The sequence below is a fragment of the Syngnathus floridae genome, chromosome 4 (assembly GCF_059516105.1).
Source record: "Syngnathus floridae isolate MCC-2025c chromosome 4, RoL_Sflo_1.0, whole genome shotgun sequence".
In the NCBI taxonomy this organism is placed as follows: domain Eukaryota; kingdom Metazoa; phylum Chordata; class Actinopteri; order Syngnathiformes; family Syngnathidae; genus Syngnathus; species Syngnathus floridae.
The window spans coordinates 16,738,079-16,760,983 of NC_142416.1; the positions used below are offsets into that span (position 1 = coordinate 16,738,079).

At 42.3% G+C, this 22,905-nt stretch overlaps 1 protein-coding gene across 4 annotated transcripts in view; it reads right to left on the reverse strand.

Moving 5' to 3' along the window:
* Window positions 1-559: 559 nt before the first annotated feature.
* LOC148399503 (neuronal-specific septin-3-like) overlaps window positions 560-22,905 on the reverse strand; it is a 37,337-nt gene continuing 14,991 nt past the window's right edge. For all 4 annotated transcript variants that reach the window (XM_088372845.1, XM_088372846.1, XM_088372844.1 and 1 more), the window contains exons 2-11: window positions 19,927-20,601; window positions 6,659-6,856; window positions 5,430-5,558; window positions 5,246-5,327; window positions 4,915-5,052; window positions 3,833-3,950; window positions 3,647-3,742; window positions 3,478-3,574; window positions 2,556-2,607; window positions 560-2,477 (exon numbers count right to left, since the gene is read on the reverse strand). In XM_088372845.1, coding sequence (XP_088228971.1) covers window positions 2,258-2,477; window positions 2,556-2,607; window positions 3,478-3,574; window positions 3,647-3,742; window positions 3,833-3,950; window positions 4,915-5,052; window positions 5,246-5,327; window positions 5,430-5,558; window positions 6,659-6,856; window positions 19,927-20,601 — 1,805 coding nt within the window. In that variant the 3' untranslated portion in view covers window positions 560-2,257. The remainder of the gene's footprint in view (window positions 2,478-2,555; window positions 2,608-3,477; window positions 3,575-3,646; window positions 3,743-3,832; window positions 3,951-4,914; window positions 5,053-5,245; window positions 5,328-5,429; window positions 5,559-6,658; window positions 6,857-19,926; window positions 20,602-22,905) is intronic.

A 22,905-nucleotide genomic window follows, 5' to 3' on the forward strand; every position in this document is an offset into this window, starting at 1 on the left:
GCTCCAGGGAACATCTTGCCTAGGACACCAAATTGCTCAGGGCCACCACTGGACCGCACGGGTACACGTAGATCTTTAACTTTGTATGAGCGCTGCAGAAGAGGGCTTCTTCCCAAACATGACTTAGCAAACAGTTGAAAGTTTTTGCACGATGCTAAACCTGAACCAAGACGCCTGCCTGATCACCTTTGACCCCTGAGACAAGGCAACCTGCAGGGAAGCCGCACGCAGTCTCAGAGTGATGTTTGCAAATGACGATAAATTCTAAAGCCCACAGTGATGTTTGCAAATGACGATGAATTCAAAAGCCCATCACTTTTATCTGGCTTCGATAATCATTTACTTTGTGCGTGGAATTTGTAGGGGTTATGGCAGACGGACGAAGGGAAAAAAACATAAATAGAAATACCCAGGAGTCAATTATGCGGGCCTGACCCCTACATGTGGGGGTGCAATGCCCCATGTACCCACCTCCCCTCCTCTAGCTACGCCAGTGGACAGCATGGCTATCTCGCGGCCAGCAGGCTCGGGGGTTCGAATCTCGTCTCAGACAAACAAGTTAAACAATAAAAATAGCCATTTTTATTCTTTGAGCATAACATATCAAAGATAAATCCATAATTCTATTATACGGTCACAAAAGTCAATGAACTATACAACAATGAACAATAAGTCACCGACAACTTCCGTCGGATGTGGAACTGTACTCCTTTGCTCGATAACAAAGCGGCAGTGAAATGACATGTATGTGAATTGTAATTATGGAAATGTAAAAGATGCTCCTTGAGTCAGTTTGTACTTATTAAAAAAAAAAAAAAAAACGAGTAAAATTGCTTCTTATGTTAAGGAAGTATTGTGGCATTCATCTCTAAACGACAGCATCACATGCAACTGAAACTAAACGAATGCTACGATTGCAAATGCACTTATGAAGGACAAACACGCACGTGCACTTCACAAACAAATCCTTTCACCTTAAATGTTGCTATGTACTTGCTACAAACCTTCAATTTAACATTTGCTAAAAGAATAGCTTCACTGAACGCACAAATATTTACCAAACAAAAAGTGACTTGAATATTTATTTAGGGGCCAAAAGAAATGAACAAAGGGATGGCCAGCATTTGTTTACAGTAACAATAGAATGAGATGACTAAAGATAGAAAGGTAATTGAACAAATACAAGATGACTGCTTTTTAGACAAGACAGTGAGGTTATATATATATAGATTTTTTTTTTTTTTTAACAACCATCACAGTGGGGTGGGGGAGGGGGGTGGAGGACAAAACTTCCTTCTTAATACAGTCACGCTACTCCAAGTGAATGCTGACAAGTAATGACACGGAACTACGTGAATGACAACACAAAAGTAAAGCGGACGGTCAGCACAAATCAGCGCTAATCTAGAATAGAAAAAGTTATTTTTGTTTTCGTTTGGCTGATGTTTAAATGCTATGGGAGCTTCTTCCCTGTGCTTTTTATTAGGGGTGAGGAATCTTGGCAGGGGCCAATGGACAAGCAAAAAGGGCCACACTCAAGAGTTTTATGTTTGTTTAGAGGGGGATTTAAAAAAAAAAAAAAAAAGATTACAGGAATAATTTTTTAACCCTAAAATATAGCCCATTAGAATTAAGTTGTTTGAAAAAAAATAATAGCGTAGTATGATGACAATGTCGGAATTTTAACGCAATCTCATAAATTATTTATTTTTTCATATATAGTCCCGTGAAATTACACGTTTGCCTTAAACAAACACGACTTTTGATTTAAAAATCAAATACTATTTTTCCGGAATTTTTTTCTCCCCCAGGTACGTTATATTATCTTGGTCTATTATTTGTGTCTCTCTCTTTCCAATAGGGTTCTTGCACTCCTCTGATGGGCATGTTTTACAAACGAGAATCTTAGGAGTTTTTGAATTCTAGTTTGTAGGTTCATCAGGCGTCCGGCCGGATAATTGACGTCGTTTTTTGGTTTTGCAGACCCGCTGAGATATCCATGACGCTGCCCATCGGGAAAAAAATCCTAGCTCCGCCAGCGATGGGTAAACGAACCACTGCCTCTCCCTCACCATCCTAATTAGCATAAACAATCTGAAAAGTGTGAACGTTTAGAAGGCTGGTTCAATGCCCCACTCCATGTTCATCATAGTAATAGTAAAGTGGCTTGTTACTGAAAAAAGTCCCACTCGGAAAATAGTTTCACACACACGGAACACCGCTCACGTAAAGCGAGTCGGGTGTATATGCGAGGGGCCTACATCTCATGGGTGAGGACCTGATGTTGGATCGCCGCTCCGTTGACCTGCACGCCGCTGCCCGGCAGCGGCTCGGCCTGACCGTTCGCCTTGAGCTGAGCAGGAGGACGCTCGGACGGGTGAGCGCTCAAGTGACTGTTGGACTCGTTTAGTCGGCGCACGCGATACGTCTCGTAATGGATGCTGCCCGTGATGTCTTTGATGTTCTGCATGTGCGTCCTGGAGAAAAGAGAAAGTGTGGTCTTGAGCAAAGTAGAAAGGAATCATGTGATGGTGACGGCCTGCATTTGAAGGTACCTGATCAGAAGGTCTCGCAGGTAAGCGAACTCACAGTGTGCAATGTTCTCGACTGCAAAACAAAACAGGCACGTGTGTGGTGCCATTATTTAATCATTTCTTCTCCTGATGCACACAAATGGAACTCAACACTCAAATCAAGCAAGCCGTTAACTCGAACGATATAATGAGAAATGATTATGAGCTCATAAATCCACTCGGCGCTACTCTGCCTGCAAGTCATGTCTTGACCACAGGGCGGCGGTGTTGCTCACCAAAGCGAATGCGACGATTTCCCCCCACACAGCGCTAAGACAAGTCACTCAGCTTTCATTTAGTCTCTTTGACTTTAACTGAAGGAGACAGTATGGTAGCGAATTCATATCATCTAACACTTACATTGAACTGCAAGAATTGAGAATTAAAAAAAAAAAAAAGCTTTTTAGATGCAAATTGCGGTGTCATTTGTTCAGAAAAAGAAATACAATATTTTGGTTGCCGCTATAAACATTATTTAAATAATATTTTAGATTATTGGAGGCAATTATCTCATACTTTCTGCTATCAGCTCCATTCTTTTGTTGCGTGAAAGCCCTCCCGCACCTCCCAACTGCAGGTTTACGAGCCAAAAACAACAATAAATGTCAGGCCCAATACTCTTGAGAAACCGAAAGGAAACCACCCACACTTTACACAAGAGGCAGATAGATAAAGAAGGGATAGAATCCCGCAGACTTGAAGGAAGATCTCCAGCATGAATTTCTAATCTCTTAATACAAAATGAAACAGATTCTATGCCTCAACATTGACTCCTATCAACAAAATAGGAAAACCTCGGGTGGTTTGTGGGCGGATTTTTTTCTTTTTTTTTTTTTTTTTTTAAACAAGCAACACACGTTGTATTTAAGCTGCACATGTTTGTCACGTGTCACGTGTGTATTACCCTCGATGGTGCCCCATTTTGTTCTCCTTCCCAGAATCCTCTTCCCGTTCTCCTGGTACTCCTGGTCACTGCCCACCACTGCAAACGGGATCATTTCCTGGAAACAGGGCCATGCTTTGCCTGTTTCATGGCGATTTTACTCACATGTCATCATCATTTATAACTTTACCCTAATTTTATCATTAATCATCCTGTCCTCTGCGTCCTCGTCAAACTCTTTCTGAGGGTAGACGTCGATGTCGTTGGCTCGCAGCCCTTCCCTTATCTGAGCGGAAAAGCAAGTGCTTGAGGTTGAGCGGGTCAAAGAGGAGAACGGCTCTCAACCGCGTTCATTTGCTGACGTGGCGGCGCTCACCGTCTGCTTGAAGTAGTCCCTCTCCTCCAGCGTCAGCGTGTCGGCCTTGGCGATGACGGGCACGATGTTCACCACCTTGCTGAGACGCTTCATGAACTCCACATCCAGAGGCCTCAGACTGCAAAAGGACAGCGGAAAACTTGTGCGAATGGCTACGATGCAACGTTGGCGTCAGTCCACAGACACGGTAGGCTGCAACGACCCGAAGCAACCACTAGATGGCAGCCGTTACATGTGGGCTGGCTGAATTGGCTTGGCTACTATTAGGAATGCTTTGCTGTTGTTCGGTGGCTGGCTGCTGTTCAACGATCCAAATAAAATGACATCGCCGACATGCAAGTAAAATTAGAGGAACATGCTATGCAATGAACGCAGCAGGTTTCTAAAAGGGCATTTGCTAATTAGCCCTCCCTCACAAGTGTGCATTTCCGAGCCTTCATTCAATCATGCGTCCAAAATGTACATTTCGAGCCGTGCCGGCGTGGCGCTTGCCAAGAACTCTGTTTTCCCGGCCGCCAACATACTGACAGATGCTTCTTCTTCAAACACATTCAGCGAATGGTGACTATTGCATCTGCATGTAAGCAAACAATATGTACAGTGAAGTGGTTTAGTTGTGCCTCGTGTTGCAAATCCGAGGCGTATAGTTACAGAGCGCTTGCACATTCCAGAAGCGACAGCTGCGGTGGCATGAACACACCATGAGGGAGGCTGTTAAACACGCAAAAACGCAGTGGCTGGATGTCGGAAACATGCGGCAACAGTGGACAAAGACTAGGAGGTCACGCGCGGGCTTTGTTTTTCTTTTTGTACAAATAAAAAATAGAATGGTTACTATCATCTGTCAACGTGACGCTTCTAAAATGTGTGAGCTCAACCGAGTTGGGCTTCTTTGCGATTCTCCAAAGTCCTACTCGAGTGTCTCTGAGGAGGTAATGACTACCACATGTGGTCGCGAGAGAACCTACTGCGCTACAACTGATGGATTGGAGAAAATCCCCAGTAGGCCTGCTTCGTCTTGGCAGCAGTGGGGAAACACGGCTGTGTGTGGTTAGCAACATGCTAGGCTAATGTGTGCTCACCAGTGGCCAGTGGGCGGGATGAAGTATATGCAGCAGTGCACCCTGGAGTCTGGAATCCTTTTCTTCCGGTCGATGTTGATCTCTTCCTGCAGGTAGGCTTCGTACTGGTCATTGATGAACTTCATGATGGGCTGCCAGCTGAGAGAAATCAAAACAACTGAAACAATTCAAATAGAATTTTGCCGAGAAATCCAAACAACTCGTATAAATGATCTGGAATGTTGCAAATATATTAGCACGTGGATTCTAGTCCTTTTTTTTCTGTTTCAGTTGTGTGACAGACCGAAGACGAGTTTTTTTTTTTTTTTTTTAATATCCACTGAGGTCTCACCAATTCTCATTGTTGATCTGATCCCCAAAGCCTGGCGTGTCGATGACCGTCAGTTTCATCCTCACACCTTTCTCCTCTATGTCTGCACGCAGAAACACCGATGAGTTAGTCGAAGGCTCGGCCTTGTTCTCGGGTGTGTTTTTCCCCCGAAATGAGTCAAATGTGGAGATGAGCCATAACTCACCGTGACTGATGGACTTGATCTCTACCGTCTTTGGAATCCTGTCCCCGGCGTCAGGCTCAACAGACTTGCGGCTCACCTTCGATTTGAACAGCGTGTTCATCAGAGTGGACTTGCCCAAGCCGCTTTGCCCTGTCCGCCATAAACGCACACACACATTTTTCTTTTTAAATCACTGTAATAATTCATTCACCTTTCACACTTTCATCGTTTGGTACCGCAGTGGAGGCGTGAGTGTGACTTAACCGCAGAGTGCTTTATTACCCAAGCTCAGGTTTCATTTGCACGAGAAAGCAAATTGACACATGTCAGCTTCAAATCGGTGAATCGGCCCACAGCGACGATTAACAAAGGTTCAACATTCGATCGCAGTATGGCTGCCTTCAACTCTACTTTGTTATGCGAAAAATAATAATAATAATGCAGCAGGAATGCACAACTGTTTAGCGTTATGGTTTTGGACATGTTAACACCTTATAGGGTTTGGAATCAAAGCAGGAGTAACAAATTTAAATCAAGTCAATGGAAATATGGCATTCCATTCTTTCCGTGCAGGATTTATTACAACGTCCCCACTGCGTGTTCATTATTCTGCCCTAAAGTTCATCCATAAAAAGAACTTCTTTGTTCCACATTTTGGAATGTGGCAGCCAAAACCCCAAAATATTCATAATGGATACCATGTGATTGTTTTTATGGAATTGCGTGCTGAGTCAATAACTGTTGTAAACACGTAAGAAAAAAAAATGACAGCTTTAGGTTTTATAGGAAACATGTGCGGCCGTTTCAAAGAGTGAAAAAGAAAAAAAAAAAATGAAGTAACCATTTGTGGAGTTACAGGACAGGACGGCTTGAAAGGTAAGTCGTTTATTTGAGCGCAAGCGAGGCTTTTGCGATGACCGCATGTGCTTTGTAGGAGTCTGGAGAGCAGTTAAAGTCATCTTGAATTATTCTGACGATAAATATCGGCTCTCGCCAACAAAAGCATGACCGAGGAACAAGGCTGGTGAACTCTATGAGTTATGGTCAGAGGCTGTAAACGCATCAAATGTTGACCCAGACAAGTGGTCCACAGAAAGCAGCGTGACTTCAACACTTACTTTGACTGAGTCACCACCACCGCAAAACTTCCTGACTCGACACCGAAATGAATGCACGCAAAGGAACAGAGGAATGGAGGGGATAGCTTGTGCCGCCAGTCCTGGAACTTTTCTGACATTCATTGGACTCACCGACAACCATGATATTGAGCTCAAAGCCTTGCTTCATGGCCTTCCTCCTCATCTGCTCGAGGATGGCGTCGATGCCGACGTAGCTGAAGTCGCCGCCGCCCCCGTGGTGAGTCTTGTCGCCTTTGCCGTGCGGCGGGTTGGCGTGGTGTGGCTTGGTGTAGTCCGACATGTTGCTGTGGCCCAGACTGACTTCTGACCCTGAAGGAAGCATGGAGAGATGATTGATGAGATGAGCAACCAGAGATGCTTACCTCGCATTGACGACAACAAGCCATTTCAGTTTACCGTCATTGACCTGACAACCTCATTCGAGTCGACTTCACTGTTCTTCACCAAAACTAAATCAGCAAATGAGAATGAGTTGAGCAGACACTACAGCAAATATTTTGAGTTCCAAGGGCTCCCTGTGACTTCGAGGTGTGCGTCGAGATTTATAGCAGCTCAACAGCCCGATGCCCCCGACTACAAATCACGCCTTACCTCTCTATTGAGTAGAGTGCAAAAGTTTGTAACACACCGAGCCCTTTGTGGGAGGAACCAACATATCCTGTGTACTTGTCAAAAAGCCGCAGAGTTGTCTGCAGATGGTATATACGGTATCCTGTACTTCAAGTTGATAGGACTAACTTTGGATGCTGTATTTTACCAAGTTGGGTGCATCTAAATTAACTGGACAAATTGAAACAATTATTTGATTACAAAAGCCACACTAGACTTGAACAATTTAATAATGCCAAGTGTCATCACATGATAAGAAAGCTCAGTAAACATGCTTTGCTGCTGTATTTTATTTGTTCACGATGGACAGAGGTATTTCTCATCCGTGGCGTTATTCAAGAGAATTGTTGTGTCTTGTGCCAACCTAAATATCTCATAGGTGGGATTTTTAAAATAAAATAGCTTACTTGGCACTTTTTCTTACTCCGTGAGGAACATTAGTAAAGCACATTATTTTGAAAAAGTAAGAGTTGCGCCATTGCTAGCTAGCTAGCTAGCTAGCTAGCAACCAATATATTGTGTTTTCAAATTGATGCCACAAAGTCACGACAGTCCTTCTACTACTACTAAATCTGATTCCTTTTGCCAACAACTCCATCCGACAGTCCCATAAAGCAAACGACAAAAACAGGAAGTTGAGCACGCTGGTTAAAACATTAAAATTTAGTGCTACTTATAAAGCTCCAATCATCCAATCCAGCAAAGCACGCCACACAAGAGGCAAAAACAACAGCAGAAAAAGAAAAAAAAAAAAAACACTTGGAACATTCTACATGAGCATCCATCCCATGCTTCTTACAAATGGGGCATCATTGGAAATGGAAATAGAGCAGCTTTCCAAGTGGAGTTCGAGACAGCTATCATTATCGTCGTTTTTGACTGAGGCCCCAAAAATGTCTTGCTGCATCCCTGTGAGCAGACCTTGACAGCACAAGGCAGTTCTCATGTTCCCTCCACTCAATCTCTGTTTGCTCCTCGTCCAATAAAAGACAAAAGCGCCGCAGTTTTGGGCCGTGCACGAGGGTGCGCCACACCTACTTGCAGCCTCTGTGGTGTCTTTCACCGCTTTTCATCTCACAACTCCCACTTGATTCGACCGCATCAATGTCCTCACTGTGCTTCGGCCAAATCTCGCTAAACGTAGACGATGAGCATATTTGTAACGGAATGAGATCCAGGACAACAAAAGGGCCTTTAACGAATAAAATGAAAATGTAATTGTGTGGGATAAAACCTGGGAACTAACATTTTGCTAAGTTGAACCTTTTCTGCCGCTGATTGACAAACTCTCTTGTGCTGGCAAAGATCTTGAAATGGACCAGGTCAAGGAGGGCATTGGAGTCATGAGCAAAAGGCAATCTTGACACTCAGGAATGCAGATTAAGCCACGCTGTAACACGAAACCTCTGAATAGCGCCCGACGGTGAGTCAAAGTTGATTACGAGTCAGGTCGCTGTCCTCAAGGATTGGTTGGTGTTAGTGAGCGAGATGGCTGCAAATGAGCTGAACGGACATGCTTCATTTCTGGACACCATTGGCGGTCGTAGATTTGTGCTTCTAAGAATAGAGCGACACCCCGACAGGGACAGATGCATAAACAAGAACAACAATGTACGACATTTTCCAGCTAGCATCATCAAATGATTATGTGATTCCCCAAGTGTCAAGGCTGCAGGGGTATCACGTCACGTCTTAATTAGAGCGTTCTAATGTGGCACAATGGCAACGGCGTGAATGACCTTTGCCACACACGCGGCCTTTCCGGACGAGTAAGCATGTGACAAATGAGCGCGGACGTAAAGTGTGACTCATATCACCACTACGGCGTGACATGCAAATCGGAACGCAGCATTCTAACACACAGATAGGCCACTTTGTAGCGTAAAATACCTTGATGGGGGTGTTGTTAAGGGTGTGTACACTTTTGCAATCGCATTATTCCAGTTTTTTTTTCTGTAATTGGGTTGTACAAGTGAGAAGAGAAATTATTTTCTTCAGATAACAAAAACCTGACATTTGAAGAGGGGTGTGTAGACTTTTTATATCCCTGTACGCCTCAAAGTCGAGGTTTTATTCGGTTGTTAACAAGATTAGTCTTCCAGAAACCTGTTTCTGTTTGAGCGTGGCACAGATGAATTATATTTCCTTTCTGGCCCACTGTGTGATCAACACCTGACCCCCACCCAATAAAACATGAACATATTTGAGCCACTGAAAACATTCCTCCATTTAACTCCCTTGGTGAAAACAGCTGAAACTGAAAGCAGATGTTCAGCGACGAGGACAGTTCCAATAAAAACATCAGATCAGATGATTTTGGTCTTCACCTTGTGACTTGGAAAGAGGCTTAGCTGAGGCTCCAGCTCTGTTTGATGGCTGGAGACGAGGTCGAGCTTTTAATTTGCGCATGAATGCACGGATTCTATCAAAGACAATTCCATTCTCTCATCCTTAATGAAATGGAACTTTGGCAAGGAATATCCATACTGGGTCTATCAGAAAATGGATGCACATTGGATATTATACTGCTTATCTTTATCCCACGCATGAGTTAAGAATAAAAATCTTTCAGGGAGGAAAAGCAGCGGCAGAGGAAAAAAAAATAGGAAAAATGACTCATGGAATATTCAACACGTCGTTAACCCTAATGATGTAACTGCTTCTTGTCGTCGACTGGTACTGAGCATTAAAACATTTTGGAGCATTTATATCAATGAACAAAATGTCGGCTTCTTTTAAGAGTGAGGTTCCTGAATAAGCGCAATATTCATTGGAATCAAGAATTGATCTTGATTTTCCACGATGGTTCGTGTATCTCCGTGAACCTGGAAGCGTTTTGCTAACATGTCGATGTATTCGACGATAAACGAATATAACAGCCCAATGTCTGCTGTGGTGTGGCATGATGCGACTGCAATGACATCAGATTGCATAAATAACTTTGATTCTCGGCTACCCGCATAAAACCGAATAGATCATCGCAGACATAACAAATCGATCCCCTGAGGGATGAACTCTTTTCGTGCTCAAATGTGATTTCTGTGTACAGGTTAGAACTTTGCTTTTTTTTACCGTTTCCCTGCAGGCTTGCTCATCTGCTCTTCTACTCAAACGTTTGCTGACAGCCCTTAAACACTGTCTGTAGTTATAAGCGCCTGCTATTTAGAAAGAAAAAAAAAATGTCTCATGAGAGGAAACCCCTGGACTTTTGCCTGGGTTCACCTTGACTGGATTTCCCACTTTCCTGTAGGTGTGCATGTACTGTATTTGTCTTGGGCTCCCCTCACATATTTCCCCTCGTTTTCTTTTGCAAAATTGGCCCATCGGTGGACTTATAGGAGAAAAAAAAAAAAAAAAAAACTCCGAGTGTTACTCTGCATATTTTTCAGACAGCTGGGATAATTTATGCAGCAGTCACCTTGGCCAATATGATGAACGTTATTTTTTTTTTTTTTTTTACAAAACATAATAGGCTGCTTTGGAAAAGTGCTGACACCAAAGCGGCTGAGAACCATCCAAATATCTTCACATGTTTTCCAGTCAGAGTCACTTCTTGCAGGAAGGGACTGAAAAGTTTTGGGTCACGCACAATTTGGCTCTAATTGGCTTGTATGTTGGAACTGAATGTGTTGTCAAATGTTTTTAAAAGGGTGGTTTTGTTTCCATACATCCCGACATACGTGTTCTAGGGCACACGATGAGAAGAACAAGCAGTAACAAAAGAAGTGGAATAAGCTAGCAAACAGTTAGCTAAACATTAGCTTATGCGGTCTAAACATTCCAGTGGTAACCTCTACTTGGCAGTTATTAAAATGTAAATACACAAACACACACACACACACACACGCAGACACACACACACACACACAATGAGGATACAAACAAGAAAAAGCAGTAACAGAAGAACTAGAAGCTACCAAACAGTTAGCGAAACATTAGCGTATGCAGTCTAAACATTACAGTGGCAACCAATACTTGTCAAGTTAATATTTCGAAAAATGATTTGTTATACAAGCACCTCAACACAGCCAGTTAGGCCTTTATTCATGTCTGGCAAGTTTTAATTTAGTTTTTTAATTAGGTATTGTTCCCATTTATGTCACCACGTGTCTCTGGCTCTGTAGCACACCCAGCAGGATTAATAATCGGGAATATTATAGGTTTAACACATATGATTGATTGAATTCCTCTCACCACACCCCACAGTACAGTAAAATAAAAAATAGAGAATCGTGCCTTGACTGATTTTTAGCGCAATGTCACTGAAACCTTCCAAATCACCAAAACACACCAATTAAAAATCCTGACACGTTTCTGGCCACCACGTGATGAGGCGAAAAGCAAAACAGGGGCCTTGTCGATGACGGCCACAGCTGCCACAGACAGACATCAACGCTTCAGAAAAGCTCTGGAGAATGCTCCTGGCCTTTTTCATCTTTCAACCCTGTGCTGGCCGACACAGTTTTAACCTCCGAGGGGGTAACGCGCTACAAAGCAGATGGCGTGACGAGGTGTTGAAATTGTGTTTTCCTCATGGAGTTGGGGGAGTAAAAAAGATCACAAATTTCCAAACATCTAACCTTTGAGAAAATGTTTCAATATTTCCTTCAAAACACAATTGATCTACAAACAAACGGCTTCATCAACTTTTGTTTTAATCATGTAAACAGCTCCGGGGAGACAGACAAAGCAAAGGCCAACACCGTTGGGAGGTGTTGTGATGCAGATCTCTGACTATTCATATGTGAGACACATGGAGAAGGAAGTCACAGGGTACAGCCAGAAGGGGAACTATTAAATGACAAATAGCTCAGACCTAACGCACAAGTAGTGCATAGTAAATCACACAAACACCAAGTAAAAAGCAAAAAAAAAAAATGCTGTCAGGGCTTTGGAGGAGGTTATAACTGAACCTATGCATGATCGAACTTCAAATGGATGACGATTCAAAACAACGGCATGTGCAATCAATTTCTCCAGCATCTGGAAGCAACACTTTTTAACACTGCAAGAAATTTATAGAGGAACCTATGTAGTCGAACGCTACTTCTGCCACATTTTTTTTTCCAAGCAAAATATGTTTCAAAAAAAACTTTGAACCACATATTTAAGAAGGAACTCCTTGAAAATGGTCTTATTTTTACATTAGGTTAAATTTCTGACTGAATCCCAACTATAAAACTTTTTCACACTTAAGACTTGAATGGCTCAAATGAAAAGCAGATTAATTATTTCACTTGTATGATGTTAAAACATTACTTGAAGAGTTAATCAATACTTTATTAGCGCAGCAGATTAACTCGGGAACAGATTCTTTAAATTACTGTTTCCAATTTGAAAGTATTTTGAAATCCTTTACCATCACTACCATTTTTTTTTCTGTCTTCTTTTCCATCAAGTACTTTTTATTTCACAGCAAACCAGTGGACAGCTGACTTACTAACACATGGGTGACAAAAGTGCTGATTCTGTTTGATCTATCAAACCTCGGCCGGAGCCATATTATCTCAGGCCGCATTCTTAGCCACTTTGTCGCATCTGCCCCAAGGAGAAGAACAAAAGGCAGGTCCCAACTGATGTCCTTTCACCTCACGGTCGTCACTCAGTGTTGGAAACGTTTGACTTACGCATGACCGCAATGAGGACAAGCGCTAGCAAAAATGGATGGATTGATGTTTGAATTGATCGGCTGCTTGGATAATAAGCAATGGGGCATAAGGTTAGGTGTGTGGAAAAATTGGAAGATGATTGCAATATATGAAGTAGACCAAAAGTAATTAACGCCAATTAAAAATGCTCTCACGTTACTAATTTCCATCAAATACTGTACATGTTCAACCAAGAGCTGTTCGTTCATATTAACATTTAAAATCAGGATATGTTTGTAACATTGATGTTAAATATTCTTGAGGAAAGTAGCAAAACTAAAAACATGGTATCAAAGGTGAGCTAATGGAGTAAAATACTTTTGTCTTCAAAGCAACATCCTAAGCTAATGCTAGCATGAGTTTGTACTTTGATCATTTCTTCCCATTTATAGTCAAATGATACAATGTAGCAATTTTGCAAAAAGGAGGTTGAATGCAGCGAGTTAACAAACTCCTGCAGCAAAATGGAGATTTTGGAGTAGACTACTGTAGTCTGAGGGTAGGCTAATGTTAGCTTATTACGGTCATGTGATAATATCAGCCTTTCATCCCATGCCATAAATATTTTGACACTCATGCTGGTTTCAAGCGCCTCTACCGAATTGTGTGTAAAGTGATTTACAAACAGTGAGTTGATGTGATGAAGTCAATGTAAAACAATGGCGGAGTGGCTTTAATTGGCACCCATTGAGACGCTAAATACACATGGCTTGACAACTACAGGGAAGTTTTTGTGTTGAAATGGTTTCCTCGCTGCATGCACTTGTAGCTTGAACACGAGTGCAAAAACACAGAAGATTCTGGCAACACACAAATATGCGCAGCCCACAAGCTTGAAAAATACTCAAAGGCACTTAATGTGGTTGCATTAGGATCAAACAACTGGTGTGGGGAGTTCCTGCCGTGCAACACAGTTGGACCAGTAAACTCTCCCTGAACTTTGCCACTAAAGTCCAGAGCATAAAACCACCTTTTGTATGTGCTTCCATCATTTCAAGGCTCAAACTTTGGACTACAGCAGAACTGTGAAGCACTTAAGAAGTAACAACATCCCTCCCAGTGGAGTCCATTGATTCATGCATGTGCAAGACACAATGGGAGGGAGGTATAAAGAAGCTGGCTCTATTGGGGGGTGGGACAACCCCCCCTTTAACATCTCTCTCACAGACACACGGAGACAGACAATGGACTGGATAGCAATGCTAGACATGAGATTCTTAGTTGGACTAATCTTCACTACCACACCTGACAAGTCCAGTGGAACACCTCAATCAACCACATTGCACTTCTCCGTCTTCCTCTCTCTCATTCAAATAAATGTCTTCCCATTAGCTTGAAAGACAAAAAAAGCTTGAACTCACCCAAAGCTGTTCTTCTCCTGCTCTTGCTTTCTTCCACTTTTCTGGTGCACACACTCCTCAATCGCAAAGTCCAGCTGGTGAGACTACACTGTTGCTGCTACTAACCCCGCCCTCCCGCGTAGTCACGTGACCACCATTTAGCCACGCCCCCTATCCAAAAGCGTCCACATTGATCACATGATTTACATCATTCTGATTTTATGTTAGTCCAAAATGTACTCATTCACTTCACATTAGGAATTCTAAAAATCCCCACATACCAAAAAAATACATTTTTCATGGAGATCATTCCACAATGTCTCTCTCAATATCATCATGTATAATTGAAAACATTTCACATCATTCCATATTCTTCAATATCATTCAATATAATTTCACATTTATCACCATCATACTGCACATTTTTCATTAATATCAGCCCTTATCATTCCAAAACATTCAAGATCATCTTAGGATATCATTTGTAAACTGTAAATCTCCACAGGTCTAATTTGCTCCCTATGTGGCAACGTTTTGTCGGATAGAAGCTAAAAGATAAATACAGGTTGTGGTTATTGCAACATAAATTATATATTTGATTATTTGTTCTGGTGCTTACTCTCCAAACCACAACCGAGAGCAGTTTTCACTACATTCAGCACAAATGTTTCCTTCCTGTCAATGTTTCACTCAATCTTCACACTTGGCTGCGGTTTTCCGTGTAACTGAGTGTTTACTACTCAGCACACTAATTAAACGCATATTTCATTTCTTAATTCATAGACTCATGCTGTGTTTGCTTGAGCAAGGCACTAGCATTTAATTTCAGATTTTAACAAATAAAATGTGTAAGTCTATCGCTTGTTTTTGGTATCATTTAAAATCCGTGGCGATATACGAGGTCTATAAGAACTGTATGTGTCCAAATACTTTTGGAAATGAATGTGCCTACAGGGCCACCAATTAGTGACCATATGAATTTCCTGCAAGACTGAACCGTTCGAACGAATCATTCCCACAGTACATCTCTCTTCCAACAATTTTCCATTGAAGCTCTCAGGAAACAATTATTAAGTATGAACCTTATGACCAGTGGTGTTTGACCTTACTATTTCTTTGTGGGAACTAAAGATCAAACGTGTCAAGAGTTATTTTATTAGTTCTGGTAAGAGCCGAAGAAGTCCAGCTCGGAACTAATTTATGGTAAGTAAATTGAATTTGAATTCAAAGCATGGTGGTTAACCTTGCGAGAAGGAAAAGCACTCGCAGATGGTGAGGGGCGATGGATTTCCATTTTCCGTTGACAAATGTCAAGCAGGAGTCAAATATTTTGAAAATGAAGTCATCTGCCACCCCATAATGCAAGAAGTGCGTCTTCTGATGCCACGAGGCCCCAAGGCGAAGCAACGCCATTGGCCTCTTGCTGAGAACCAATCAGAGCGCAGCGCACATGGAGGCGATTAACTCGAGTCACATCGGTGACTCAGCTGCCCTGGCGACACGGTAAAACTTCCTGCATAAAAGGTCAGAGGTCAGAAAAAAAAAAGTAGGCGGAACCGCTGGGAAAGGTTGGAAGGGTGAGAAGCAGACATGGAAACGGAGGAAAGAGGCAGAACATCTGGCTCGGTGTACATATCTCCAGGGATGATAACAAAATCTGACTTCCTGTTGTGTTTTCGCACTGAGGCTGCGCTGCTCCCCTGTGGTGCAGATGGAAACAGCATGTGTGTGAAGTGTCTCAACACATTCACACTTTTGGACAATATAGAGAATTTTTTTTTTTTTTGCAGGAAGGTGGGTTAAAGCTGGATCACATAAAGAGGTTTGTTTTGAAGGACGTCTTGGCCTTCTGCGTTTCCTCATGTCCATGTAAACCCAGCAAAGCTTTCCCAGCTGGACTGTCTTGCATACTGTGCAGAAATACCAAGGCCATACAAAGACACAGAGAGAGTGTGTGTCTGCGTGCGTGTGTCTACTTATCGAATCCACAAGAGAAGATTTGCCTCAATCCAAAAACACGTTCTCACAGACAAACAGGTACTCACACGGAGTTTCGATTTCACGGTCGCAGTGCGTCTCGCTGCAAGATGAATCCATCTCCAGTGTCTCCATTGCGCCTCCAACTCAGTTTAACTGATGCCCTGAATGTTATAGCAGCACGAACGGACTGACAGCAATGTGCTTACGCTAACCTCCTCACTATTTGTGACGTTCTGCAGTGAATTCCTTCCCTGATGAAGAGTAAACACGGCATCTCCAGGGGATCGGTCTTCTGGGGAATCCGTGGCCCCTTCCTGGATTAGCGGAGGGTTAGTTCCGACGGACAACAGAGAAGCGGAAGTCTGTATGGTTTTTTCGGACCACTGACCCAGTTCTGATGCTCAAAAGATCAGATTTGTTTCACGAAACGGACCCAGGACGACTCATCTAAAAGTTTGACAATTCAGTTTGAGTTGTGAAGGCACCACGACTAAAGTTGTGGGGTTATGTGACGGAAAGAAAGATGTAGAAATGCTAGAGACGCTTCTATTCTCTGACTTGTTGACAAAAAAATGTTCATTGATTGTACTTGTAGATTATTGAAGTTGTTTTGATTTTTTTTTCGATTGATTTGTTGCAAAACTGAAGTTGCTGGTACAACGACACAAAAAGAATAGAGACAAACTCTTTGTCCCATTTGGGGGTTTTAGCGTATGCTCACTTCACATGTACACACACGCACAAGCAGACACACATCAAACCCCCCTTCATGTCGGCACAAGTCAGCAGATGGCTGCACTGGGGTGCAACTGACCATCTGCCTTCCTGTCTGCAACACACACACACGCACACACACGACAATTATTGTCTCTCCAACATCAGGCCAAACATCATTAGCAGAGCAAGTCTGACCACGTATGAACTTTTTGCTTTCCACACATCCCAATTCAATTATGACATGGAAATGCCAATTTGTTATCGTGTTTCATTTTCCTGCCTGGACAAAGAGAGATTCTATCAAGTGAGAGTAAATGCTCCCATGAGTTGCTTAATGAGACACTGATGGGCCATAGCCCACAAGTTTTTGTTCTTTCTTGAGATGACAAAGGCTGACTGGAGTGTTTGTCGGAAGAAAAAGAGACAGATTGTAGCATTTTTATCTGCTTGGACAACATGTGACTTTTAGCATGTGGTGTTTAATCGGAATGAGAAATACATGGAGGTAAGAGAAAGTGAAAGAAAGTGGGGAAATTATTGGGGGAGTGGTTTAGCGGCAGTTCTGGGATTTACCGAACTGTCTTAAAAGGACAAAGGTCATGCAGCAGTGGTGGGAAACTTCTTTAACCTTTGACTTCTCCCAGATGCTCAATGTAAACGTCAACTTCAGAACGCCCCCGAACTTATGTTTGTTTACGTAAGCCATGCTTTAACTTAGATCTAAATCTATGTGTCAAGTCTATCTTCTCGTAATATTCCCGCTTACAATGCATCGAGGTTGTTTTGTTTGCACTCCAAAACTGAAAGGCTCGACAATGGCAGCTGCACCTGTATCATACTGCCTCCTGGTGGCGCGTTTGGGAAGTGCACTTGACTTATGACCGATGACGTCAAAAGGCATATGTTAACGCTCTTCTTGCGGACTATGGGGACAAGCGGTATGGAAAAAAAAATGGATGTTTTTTTTTCCAAGTGTCCTGGTTGAGGTTATTATAAAAACATTGTTAGTATAATCAAGCACACAATGACATTTAGAGACAGTGATGAGAAATATTTCAATTGTCTCATAAACTGTGTGATTGTCAACAGAATTGATGACTAAGATACTTGTTAATAGTTCTACAACGCTAGGAGGAACCCACAAACTACTAATGCACTGAAAATTACTGTTCTAAGTTCTAAATCCTGGTAAACCTGCATGCAAACTTTCTTTTGTGAACTTTGGGTCAGGTAGAAAGTAATCACCTCGTCACTTTGAAAAAGTCAACGCAAAGACGAGACAAATGGCTCCACTTGTTGCCGTCATGATGACGTCACATTTAGGGGAATAAATCAGATCATGTATTTATTTGGGCAACGCGAGATATACTTCGGATCTCCACATGAGCCAGACTGAATTTATTATGTACGTGAAAAAGTGAAAATATTACTTTGATTTACTGCTACATCTACTTTGATGAAAACAAAATGAAGCAACGACACTATTTGTTGACTTTGCTACATTATTAGCGTCGTTATCAGAAAGCGCTTTTTACAGCACAATAGTGACGTCTCCAGAAAAGATAAGGTGCTGTTTGATGGACTGATGAACTGCAGGCCCGTCTGTCAAGATAACACATCCAATACACGTAAATAGAGCCGATATTCATCCTTGGTCTCAAGGCAGCCTCATTTATGTCTTTTGAAACGTATCCAAATGATACAATATCTGTGCAGTTTGTGATTTGAGATTGGAAGATGACAGATGTGTTGTCAAAACACGGCACTGGGAATCCATATGATGAAACATAATGGAATGTCTCGTGTTGAGTTTTGACAGATAGTTTGATGGGATCACATTAGGAAGCTGACCGACTTGGTTCACATGACCATTGAGAGAGAAGGAGGAAGTACTCTCTTTTTTTTTTTTTTTTTTAGAGGAAGTGCTCCTGCGGGCGGGGAAACAATTGGTTTGACGTAACCCGGAAGGAAGGGAGAGTGCGTGCGTGCGTGCATGTGTGTGTGCGAGCGTGCGTGTACATGTGTGTGAGGGATACATGATGTCATTTCCTCTTGAGTGAGTCAAATGGTCAGAAGAGGAGGTGACCAAAAGTGTGTAAGAAAAATCTGGTCTTGTTTTGCTAATGTTTTCTTTTGAGGTATTTTATTTTCTCACTAAGAACCTTTTGCTTGGACTCCAAATTCTACAAAATATTTTGCGTTTATTTTTCCAGAATGAATTCTTTCAGAATTATGCTGCAAGATTTTTTTTTTTTCCAAGCGACATGTAAAAATCCTGATTTTACATAGATAATGTTAACCTTGGTAAATTCAGTATTCTTTAAATTGTCTGGCTTGAGCTCCAATTAATCTAGGCCAAGAAAAGGGTATCAATAACAGCACGCGGTGATGTTTGCGGTGTCAGCATCTGACATTGAAAAGCGGCATCTGGGCATCCTCTAACAAGCTCAAAACCACTAAAACCGACCAGAGCAGTTTTGAGAAATGAAAACAAGACATGCTTCAAATAGATGTGTGTGGGTATTATATTCAAATAAGCAACATGTGCCATTTTGTCATGTCAATAGCAACCGTTACTAATGACAGTACCGAAGCCTGGAAGTGATGTTGGAAGGCAACGGGCCCAGTGCTTTCTGGTTTTCGTAGACTCTTTTCCACATTTCTGCTACTCGACCCGTCTTCCGGGATAATGGGAATAAACAGGCAAAGAGCGCCATCACACTCCTCTCCGTAAAGCAACAGCTAATTATAAAATACTTGGCAGTACAACGAATAGTAGCATGACAACACTGCTATTTATCAAGCCCTTACGACAGCATTTAAAGTGTAACTAATACTGATGGCCAAGGTTACGCTTTCATAATATATCATAATAGTTCATGGATTACCATAAATGCCAGACAGGCCAGCGAGGAAAAAGAAACATTTGCCTGTGTTACTGCAGCTATCATGTTTAACAAACTTTTTTACTGGCGGTAAAATTAAAAAGGAGGAAAAAGGGTCATGTTTTTTTTTTAAATTTAGTAAACAATTGAAGTGTTGTGATTGGAAGCAAACAATGTATTTGAATAAAAGAAGGACTTACGGTCAGGGTTGGGGGATTTACGTCCGGCGTGATTCGGTGAGGAGCATCGGAAGGTGGTGACGATGGTGTTGTGGTGAGGATTAGGATGGTGCGGGTGGTGCACTGCCGGGTGATGGCCGTTGTTCTCCGCCGGAGCTCTGGTGATGCTGATTTCAGGTTTGCGAATGTCCCCGGGACTGGGAGGCTCAAACTTGCGGGTATGACTTTGTTCCGGGGCACGGCCGGTGCCGTTAGCGTGACCGCTGCCCTCGTTACGCCGTGTCCCCGGGGAATCCGTCTTGGCAAAAGTGACTTCCCGCTTGTGGCTCATTTCCGGAGTCTTGGAGTGGCCGAGGACCTCGGGGCGCCTTAGGGCGCTGTTGGTTGAAAAGCGCATAGATGCGGGGCTTGTGGCATCTATCTGCTTGCTGGGTGCGGCGCAGATATCGATGGACAGCTCGGAGCGGCGTGATACTGGCTCCGGAGTCTTGGAGCCTCCTCCGCCCATGATGGAACGAGGCTGGGTGTAGTTGAGGTTGTTGTTGTTTGTAACCGAGGCGGCGGTGCCCAGGTCGCGGTAGTAGATGCTGGTGGGAGACATGGCGTTACGGTGAGGGACGTTGGTTGTGCGTCTGGAACCGGGAGACAAGTGAGCTGAAGTGTCAACGTCCTCCACCTCAAAGGACCTCTTCAGAGCTGTCAGAAAAGGACAAAAAGGACATATTTCAACAGGCACAACACAAGGTCATGAAGCTAGCTAATTAAAAAGTTCATATCAAGTCTTAAATGCCCTGGAGTTCAGGGATGGGACATCTCCCATCGCCCACAGCTTTTAGTTTCAGGAAATTTACGAGTTGGTTTCTTGTGACCTTAATGCTACATCTACTGCAACCCATTCAAATATGGAGTTTTATGCAAGAGCATTTGAGGCATTCTGTGTTTGCACACAATGAGCCAAGAATTGCTCACTTGCCCAGAATTTATGAGCAACACGAGCATGCATCCTTCCTCGAGCTTAGTCGTGACAGGAGAAAAGAGATGTACTGTACGAGATGAAGATAGTGAGGGATGGGACTCCCCCTTGGGGAGAATGCACTAGCTGGGAATGAATGACGTGGCATGCCAATGCCCAGGAGCTGCTAACATAATGACGCACAAGCTTTAGTCATCTCCCTTAAAAGCAGCTCCTATCCAAATTGTTTATTATTTTATCAGTTTGTGGCCTCTGGTTCTTCTGAGCGTACCGATGAAACAAACTCTTCTTTTGTGAGTTTCTGCATTACGAGAATACATGAGTGTTTCTTTTTCAGCTAGTATACCCAAAAACAAGAGGAACTCGCGCTTTCCCGTATGCCCTTTACAACAACGTGAATGGACTAATCTAATTTACTGCGCTTCATTCCAACATGGTGGACATTTGATACAATTCACCGTTTGACGAAAACAAGTGGACATCTCAAGGACTCATCCATCAAATGAATAACAGATGTACAGTACAGCGGAACGTACTTGTACATTGACAGCTGAGGTAACAAAATCGTGTCATGAGGTAAACTTTGGCTGATCAATCAGAAACATGCATAGAATAGAAATCACCGATGAATTCGAATAAGATCAACATTTTACAGTTAGCATAAATGCTATGCTAATGTGCTATTAGCTAACATTTAAACGCAAACAAAATGCTTCCACGGTTATTCAGCTAACCTTAAATGTTATTTTGTCTTCGTTTTGATATCTAAAAAGTTTGGATGACCTCTAGACAGGTCTGAAAGTAAATCTAAATTTGAATGGAAAACAATAACAACAATAAGATCACAATAGTGGGTGCCGTTTTGTTATAAACTTTTGTCATGAAGTAACTAGAATCTATTTTTATGCCACGTGATCATCCTAAACAGCTAGCAAAGTTAGCAAAATTGTTAACACTTGGGTAAACGTCCCTCTCTTTCTATTTTGCTCTCATGGGAACACACTTTGACATCCACTCGAGCACAATAAAACAACTTGTAATGTCTTTAAGTGGATATTTACTCGAGTGAACTGTGCTAATTCACTTGCCAGTGTCCTCCTCACCCCAGTTTTCCTTTCATTTCCCAAATGTTGAAAAGAAATCCATTCCAAGGTTGTGGCTAGTTTTGAATCCAGCCAAAGTTATTATGTGTTAGTCTGCCAACATTAGTCTGCCGATTATACAAGCAGAGTGAATGTTTAACAAACTCTGAAGACAACAATAATTTAAGATCGTTTCGACACTAGTCGTACTCTTTGTTTCTCTACTTAATCTATTGATGTTACACTGATTTGCAAATATGTACTATATGCATTTTCACATGGTTTGTCATGAATAAAAAAAAAAGCTGCAGAAATGATTGACCTGTTCCGATGACTATTTGTGTTCCTGGTTACTTTGTGATTATACACCCTCAGGCTTGAGAATAAAGCGCACAACTTGAACGCTTGACTTTGTATTTACAGCGTGTGCAGTGAAGTGCACATGATTTAAGAGAAGATGTGGACTGAGCCATTCTCCCTTTCATGTTTACGAATATAGGGGAATGGAAAAAGCACGCATCTCCAAGGCGATCACTCAACTGCGATGCTATGTTTTCCCTAAAGGCTTTTCAATGTGGTCAACTAGATAAACATGGAAATAGGTTTCCAATCATGCGAGCATGACTATTACAAGAACGGTACGAAAAGTGAGGGGATGACAGATCCGATGAAGGAATATTGTTCCCGGTGAAACGGCATTCCCAGACTATGAGCTAGAATGGAGCGATTCGGTCCATGGAGGAAGCTCATTAAGAACACTGTTGGACTACTTTTTTACAAATTTACGTACAATGTCTCAAGTGCGAGAATAAAGTAGACAGGCTTTAGTAGTGCTTCAAAAACAGAAAAATGGCAGCAGGTGTGGTTTTACTGTACTTCACGGTTATTTGTCGTAATACACCCCATGTGTTAAGTGTTAAGTTATATATGCAATTACATAGTGTA